The following is an 8722-nucleotide window of genomic DNA, read 5'->3' on the forward strand; positions in this document are numbered from 1 at the left end:
TTTTTTTTTTTAATACAACAATACGGTGGTGGATGATGGTTGCATAGGGAGGAGATAGCGACATGGAAGACATAGCATGGAGTGCCAATTTGAGGTGACAAAAGCAAAACACAGTGTAATTAGTGTTGTAAGAAGATCATAGGAGAAGGTGGGGCAAAAAGACAAACAACATTTGGATGGGAATGCTAAAGATGTGGTCACATGTCCTATGGTTCATGTGGAGATTTCTAGGGCCATAGCTGCACACATGAGGGGAGGGCATCAAAGGAAGAAAGAAAAGGAGAAGGCAAGGGGGAATTTGAAAAGTTAGTTCTAGCGACCCAACCAGGATAGGGGATTGATGATGACCCTATATATATGCCTGATGATATGCAGATAAAGACAGAGGGTAGGGATTTTCAGCAGGCATAGGGGAGAATAAACAAAGAGCCTCTAGGAGAGGAGGAGCTGATCCATCTAGAGGATGTGGTAGTGGTAGTGGTAGTGGTAGTGGATCTGTACTGCCACAACCACAGGGGAGGAGGTAAGCTGAGTTGCCCATAAGGAGATCACAGAGTATTAGAGCAGCTCCACCTCCAGTACCACCATGAGAGGACTTTGTACTACAGAAAGATCCTAACATTGACAGAAAAAAAGGCCACATGCAGCATAAATTGAAGCACATGCGGAGTGATACGAAGGGAAAGTTGGGGAGGTTGTGTCTAAGTGGTTGTTATTCCATAGCAACTCAGTAGACACATGCTGCTATGGGGCCCTATTATCAGACTATACTAGATACGGTGGCTGAGGCTGGCCCAGGGGTCAAAAGGCCCGCCGCATACAAGGTGATTAATGTGTATTTTCCCCAGTAGAAACAGGAGCTTCAGGAGTATATAGATTATAGATGGCCTGAAGGGGATGTGGAAGAGCTACCTGGTGATGATTGGACTGGGCCCACGAGAAAATCCATCATTAACCTTATGCTTTACTGTGACAAGAGAATAGTATTCTGCAAATTTTGGATGCATCTAAGGAGAAAAAAGATGCAAAATAAATTTATAAGTTGTTGAAGAATGTGGTTCCAGAGGTGAGAGTGGAGAACATTGTCTAGGATGTGATGGACAACGAAAGCAACTTTAAGAAGGCCGGTGAGAAGTTGAAGTGTAATAGTAGGTATCGGCTCTTTTGAACCAATAGTTCAGCCCATTGCATTGACCTCATGATAACGGACATAGGAAAGATAAAATTGGTGTAGAGTGTGGTTGAGAGAGTGAGATAGGTAAACATCTTTATCTATAACCATTGGTTTGCATTGAACCTTCCGAGGGAGAATTGTGGTGGGGACTTGGTCAGGCTTGGCATCATTAGATTAGACACAATCTACATTATGTTGAAGAGCTTTGAGGCAAAGAAGGTTGGCCTCAAATCTATATTTGCATCTGAGGAGTGGTTTGGGTCGAGGGAGTTGAGTTCCACTGGTGGTAGGGCAACGCAGTCTACCATTTCATTTGAGGAGTTGTGGCACCACTTGAATATGGTGGTGAAAGTTTTGGACCCATTGGTAAAGTCCTGGGGTTGGTGGACTTTGCTTTCAACCCACCATGCCACACTTGTATGTTGTTGTGGATATGATGAAGAAGTATGAGCACAATGCGATGCCATGTGGCAGCATGGCCTTCCTCAAGATTATCAAGGATCATTGGGAGCTTCAATTATGCATCTATTGTATAAGGCTGGTAAGCATTTTTTTAATGTACCTAATTGACATTGCATTTTATAATTTATCGAATATTTCTATATATTTACAAAATTTATATGTAATCTTCAGCATACTATTTAAACCCAAAGTATCATTGTATTAATATAGCCACAGAAACTTGGGATGAATCCGGATCTTATAGAGGCGTTGAAGCAAGTGGTTGCCAAGTCAGAGCCAAGTGATGTCATACAATCTCTTTGTAGCTTAGAGGTGAGTTTTGCAGTTCATTAAGAATATAATAAGTACTCCAACTGGTATTGGTTGTAACATTAACAATTTTCCAAATAGGTATAGATTAACTCTTTCAGGGATGCCTTGGGGAGTTTTGGAGCCCCCACCGCACTAGCTAGCAGTGAAAATATTGATGTTGGTACACAATTCAGTATCTTATTCTCTTACAGTCTTTCTTACATCTATATTAACTATTAAAACTTGTGAAATGCAAATAACACGTCTTACTGTTGTAGTGCAGCTAAATGCGGGTGTTCTATGGGGAGACACACAAGAATTGAGGAAGATAGCAATTAAGGTGCTCTTCCAAATATATTCCATCTCCAGCTATGAGCGAAACTGGAGTAAATTTTTGCTCATCCATTCCAAGAGGAAGAACCGATTGGGTTCCCAACATCTATCTGGCAGACATGGTGTTAGTGCATTACAATATGAGACTAAAGATGCAACACATACATATGGGTATGGACAATGACAGGAACCTGATTGAGCTTGCCAACATTTTCGAGGTGGAGTCAAAGGAGGATGATCCCTTGGTGGAGTGGGTGAGGGATAGAGGTGAGTCGGTGATGGATCAAGCTAGGGGTAGGCCTGACCCCTAGATAACCAGTCAGATGGATGCTGATGTGGAGGACTTTATAGCTTTAGAAGGTCGCATGCACTCACAAACACTCCGACCATTCAAGCCCACAGTTGACAGGGATGATGAGGAGGATGATCTCCACTAGTCCCATTCTAGTGGTCACACTCGCACACAGTCAACGACTATTCATGGAGATGATGGCGGCGATGACGACGATGGTGGTGATGATGATGGGGGTGGTGATAGATATCCTTCCCTTTGAGAAGAGGAAGACTAGTCAAAGGAGTAGGGCGGGAGCCGATTTGATTCATAGGGGAGATCCAGTTTGATCACGCCACATAGGATATGGATAACGGGCCATGTCCATTCTCCTCACGTGCAGAATACATGAGTTGGCTTCGTCACCAATTCCAACCAGATGAGTAGGCTGATTGTATGGACATCGATAAATTGTCTAGCATTGTTGGAGGATTGAGTATAAGGGGCAGTAGAGGAAGTGAGCATTGGCGTGCCCCATCCTTTGCCGAAGAGAGCAGCTGGTTGGAGTTCAGTGCATATGGTGGCAGCTATAACCATTTCACTAGTGTGGGATAGAATACATCTTCATTTGTTCCCAGTGCTTTTGACTTTTGAATATGACACCCATTTAGTCACAAACTGGACCATCATTTGTGGACAACTTCTTCTCCTACCCAGCCCACTAGCCGTACATGTTGGCAACACCATCAAGTCACAATGGCTGATTCTTCACATTACGGTGACAGGTGACAGGTGACAGGTGACCTATACCTTAGGATATGTTACCTCTAGGATGTAGATGATGCCATTTACAGGGCAGTTATGGAGGACTTTGAGCGTATCTTCCGGCACACTATGATGTGGCCAACATTTGTCATGTAGTAGGAAGAAAATTGGAAAAAACACCATTGGTCTATGAAGGGGCCCAATCCTCCACATCATAGTTCATGGTACTTGCAATTAGGATTGCTGAGAAGGTCCACTTTGTAGTTTGTACTCATGTATTTGCAGACTGTATTGTATTGTTGGGACTTTGATGTATAAGTTACATTTACTTTGCACTATTTCATAAAGAATTAATTAATATTATGTTTCTTCATTCATGGTGCATAATTTACTTGTTTTACTTCCATTTTCTATCTTGTAGTACTAAAATAATGTGTAGAATAGGCAATATTACATAAGGTATACAATAGGGCTCGGCATATACTACAAACCAAGGGTGCAAATCCAAACCACCACTTTGTGTGACTTTTCTTGTAATATAAAGGTTTACATATGTTTATATAGGATAAAAATAGTTTCCTGAAGTATCAGAACTTGATATGGCTGTTTACTCCCCCCAACTCCCAAAAAAAAAAAAAAAAAAAGGGGGGCCAACAAAAGCATGCTAGCAAAAATGCACTGTTTTCAGTATATTTCAGTCTTAACCGAAATACAACTTTTTGAACTATAGGTGCAAGCTTTCAAATAGAAATGTTCAAACATGCCAACAATGAAAAAATTAATGCAAACCAGTTGGCTACAAAATAGACTTCCAGTAACCAGGAGAACTGGTGTCTGACCTTGATTGTTCCACCATAAACCATGATACTCGGGCGATTAAGTCGGCCCATTGCCATAATTGTACCTGGCATCTGAGGAAGAATTATCATTAATTTCAAAGTAAATAAACTTACAGCAACCTAAAAGCCAAGTAATATGAAAAACCATATCAATATAACTAAAATGTAGACGACTGATGATATCCAAGACAGTTACTAGCATAATCCAAATATCCAAGGATCCAACTACTTGAATATCACTACATTATCACACTCATGAAACAGAATCAGAAAATATTGGAACACAGGAGATAGACCAAGGTATTTCTTCTTCTTTCTCTTATATTTTCTTCATATTTCAATAAAGGACAAAGACCTCCCTAGAGAATATGAAACTTTGGATGATTAAAAAATAATCTAAATATCTTTGGGACAGATACAGATGGTTTAGTACATTGACCCTATGTAAACATACCACCTCCTCCCCCCCTTCCACACCCAGGAAAAATAGAAACAACAGGAAGCAAAATAAATAAATAAATAAATAAATAAAAAGGTAGCATAGGATTAATGAAATAGGAATCAAATGTCAATTTGAAATAACAGAACACTGTCATTTCAGAGTTCAGACTCTGCATCACACAATCTCTTCATTGGCTTGGCATTGAGAAAAGAAGCATCAGACAAAACCCCAGTTGTAAATATAATTAAAAGAAGGAGCAAAACCAAATCATCTGATGATTCTAAGTGACAACCAAATTGTGACCACCCATTTTTCCTACTCTGAGAAACTTCACCCATGCCAAACAAAAACAAACCTCTAATAAATCATTGACAGGGCAGCCCCAGGTTAGTGAAGATTTAGAATTCCCCCTCTGATAGTCCCAACATCCACAAAGTTCATTTCTAAGTAATATTAGATATAAAAAGAGTCGCATGCTAAGCATCCTTCGAAAGTTAGAATTTTGCCTTACATCATTGGGCTTATGCTTCTAACATAGTAGATAAAAAGGTTGAATCAAATTATAAGAACAAATAAATAAATTCCATTTTCTTCTAACATCAAAGATAAATGGTTTAACATTGGCAGCTCAGCTCAAGTGTATAATTATAGAAAATGCACAGTTTCCATCCAATGTTTCACCATATTAACTGAGAAAACAAAAATCCTATACATCCAGATAAAGAAACCGAAAATTGAACAAAAAAAAGAAAGAACTTACATTCTTGTCACAACCAGGAATCGAAATGTTCCCGTCATACCACTGGGCGGCCATAACAGTCTCAATACTATCGGCAATCAAGTCCCGGGACTGCAAACTATAGCACATTCCTCGGGTACCCATGGAGATGGCATCACTAACCCCGATCGTATTAAACCTAAAGCCAACCATTCCAGCCTCTGTAACGCCTTCCTTGACAGCTTCGGCGAGGCGTAGGAGGTGCATATTGCAGGTGTTACCCTCGTACCAGACCGAAGAGATGCCGACCTGAGGCTTATGCATGTCGTCATCAGAGAGGCCAACACCATATAAGACGGCCTGAGACCCACCCTGGGACTTGGGTTCGGTGATTCGGGAGCTGTACTTGTTGAGTTTGAGATGTTGAGAGGGGGTTGCTGAGGATTCAGGGGGAGGTGGAACAGCCTCGATCGAAGCACGGATCGTGTGGGGGCGACGGAAGGAACAATAGTGGCGGCGGAGAGGTTGAGGTTCCAAGTATGTAGTGGTGGCGGCGGAGGAGTTGACCGCTGGTGAAAAGAGAGCGGCCTGCATCGTGTAGTGGTGGTGACAGTGGTGGCTCAACTGAAAAAGACTGAAGAAGTTTTGCCAGGGGTTTGAGAATTAAGAGAGGTTGAGGTTCCTCTCTCCTGCAGGGTAACCACCCCACCACATCCCACACCGTCCATTGGGTGTAGGGACCACATCTCACGGTGGGGTGGGTACCTGAAGGGGGAGGGGATCCAATATGGGCCCTGCGGCCTATTCCAGCACGATTTCTGATCAAAATATCCAAACAGGCCCCAGCATTGACAGGGACCCATCAACTCGTTTGTGGGACCACTAGAGGAGGAAAGCTGGAAAAGGATATTATAGTATCCTTTCCTTTTTTGGAAATGTCTTCGGGGAAAATTACTCCAAACGGCATGCATCTTGAAAATAAATCTCCAACTACATACCTGGATGCTTTTTTTTTTTTTTTTTATAGATACATACCTGGATGTCTACCCCAAGCGGATGTCTGATACAACATCTCTGCCTCTCTGGCAGTTGGATATCAAGGAGTGGTTCCACCAAAAAAACACGGATATCGAAGAAGTGGTATTTATTGGCTACGTGTTAAATTTTAAGATTTAATTAAATTAATGGAGTAACCGTTTTCGGATGCTCGTGTGCAATTTTAGGCATTGGAAGAAAGGTATTACATAAAACTCATCAAATGGGGGTATTTAGAACATTTTCTAAGGTAGTGATGCAATAATCGGGGTAGGGGTGAAGGGTGTCAATTGGGAATCGAAACTGATATTGAGTTGAATTATCCAAACCAAATCGAGCTGATTTATTCGGTTTAAATATGTGATTATGTTCCTTGATTTGGTTCAATTTTGGTTTCAGGTGTAAGAAAAGTCGATTTAGACCGAAACCAGACTGAATTGTCTTAAAAAAAAAAAAAAAAAAAAAACTAATATGATAGTATCATTAAGACTCAATTGATTTCCTCATCATTCAAATTTTGAAAATTCAAGCGTGTTTTCGTAAGATCTTTTTTTTTTTTTTTTTTTTTTTTGTGATAAACATTTTTTGCAATTTATCATCACATATTTACATGTTAAGACAATTTTGGAATTAACAATGATCATAAGGTCCATAACTTGAGCTCATTATGGCCTTTGGTTCATCAAAGTCATGGTTCAAAAGTGGAACCGTTTTCATAATTGAAGTACAAAATCGAATTAAAATTGCATATCAAAACCGAATTGAAACCGAAACTGAATCGATCCGAATTGAATCGACTTGAGTATCTAAATATGGAACCAAATCGGTTCTCGGTTCGGTTATGGTCCATCTTACTATCATTTGAAATTGAACTAAAACCAAACCGAATAACCGAAACCAAACCGATTGACACCCTACCTTAGGACGTAGGGGTGCATAGTTTTGGCTTTGTACTAGTATTGTGGTAATCTTTTTCCATCAATTAAATCTATTTTCTGTATTGTTACTCTGACAGCTACTATGCCTTTTTCCATAGTTTTAAAATTTTCCCTTCAATTAAATACTATTTTCTGTATTGTTACTTAGACAACTATCATGCTCTTTGTCATAGTTTTAAACTTTTGGCAAAATTACAAGTTTACCTAAAAATAGGTTTATGTTTATCAAATTACCCACTTCTTTTTTTTAACGAAATTATTGAAAAGAAGTATATGTTTTACAAAAGTATCCAAAACATAATCTACACTTGGAATCCTTGAAGATTTATTCCATTGATTCCCCTTACTCACTCCTAACCCAATGTTATGATTGGACTTAATCTAATTTGATGTTGATGAAATCTTCAATGATGTTGATGAAATCTTCAATGACTTGATCCAATTTGTAGGCCAAATGTAATGACACCAACAAGTCAAGATAGACTTATTGAAGTGTATAACTTTTTCGTTTCTTTGGGTAAATATTGAATTGTGGTTGGAGTTATACAAGACATTTGATGGTTCTTGCGTGTGTCACTTGATGTCAATAATGGTCTTATTGAAGTGTATAAACATTTCATGCCAATGGGTGGGGTTAATAAGAAACAGTTTAATAGAGATTTGACCAATCATGGAACCATAGCACACATCTTGTATTCTTTTTGGTTTTTTTTAGGTAAAACACACATCTTTGTACATTATGAAGCTTAAAGAGTGAGGCTAGAAATAAACTAATAAGAATAAAGATTTTTCACTCATTAATACAAGTGAGGAATCACTAAAACCAATCATAGATATGTCATGTCTCAGACAACATATCCAACATAAGGAGGATAAGAAGAGGACAAGAAATGATGTGCAGAGGTGTAAGTTGTTAGCAAATGATTGTGCCACGGATCGATTGGGGAGAGAGAGTGGTGGAAGACGAAGGAGATACAGAGAGCAGGAGAAAAGGAGAGAGATATAGAGGGTTGGGGCTGTTAGAGATCGCACTAGAGGGGTTGCGGGAGGGGTGGCAAGGGGGGTTTAGGGGCAATCAAAAGATGTTAAAGTACAAGGTAAAGAGAGGCATGGAAGCTTACTTTATTGGGGATTTAAAAAAATTTAGATCAAAGAATTTGAGTAATTACAGAGCAAGTATGGGATAACAAAAAAGTTTTGGAGGCCTATGGATAATCCATTGCAGGGAATAATTTGATTCATCTTGAAGGAACTAAAAACATTAAGGGCTGATCTAAAATAATCTCAAGAGAAGTGGTGACGAAATATATGCATAATTTAGGGCATGTATCAAGGATGACCTCTAATATAGATGATTAGAGGTCAAGGATCCATGTGGTCGATCTCATTTAGTTGGAATAAGATTAAGCTGTTGTTATATAGAGATGAAAAAAAAAGGGGCAAATAACTCTGTC

At 39.5% G+C, this 8722-nt stretch overlaps 1 protein-coding gene across 4 annotated transcripts in view; it reads right to left on the bottom strand.

Annotated features, from left to right (window-relative positions):
- The window catches only part of LOC122090473 (dihydroxy-acid dehydratase, chloroplastic-like), a 22434-nt gene extending 16494 nt beyond the window's left edge, over nt 1-5940 (bottom strand). For all 4 annotated transcript variants that reach the window (XM_042660073.1, XM_042660071.1, XM_042660074.1 and 1 more), the window contains exons 1-2: nt 5338-5940; nt 4136-4207 (exon numbers count right to left, since the gene is read on the bottom strand). In XM_042660073.1, the coding sequence (XP_042516007.1) occupies nt 4136-4207; nt 5338-5889 (624 nt within the window). In that variant the 5' untranslated portion in view covers nt 5890-5940. The remainder of the gene's footprint in view (nt 1-4135; nt 4208-5337) is intronic.
- Between the last annotated feature and the right edge of the window lie 2782 nt (nt 5941-8722).

Source organism: Macadamia integrifolia, chromosome 10 (genome assembly GCF_013358625.1).
Source record: "Macadamia integrifolia cultivar HAES 741 chromosome 10, SCU_Mint_v3, whole genome shotgun sequence".
Lineage (NCBI taxonomy): Eukaryota > Viridiplantae > Streptophyta > Magnoliopsida > Proteales > Proteaceae > Macadamia > Macadamia integrifolia.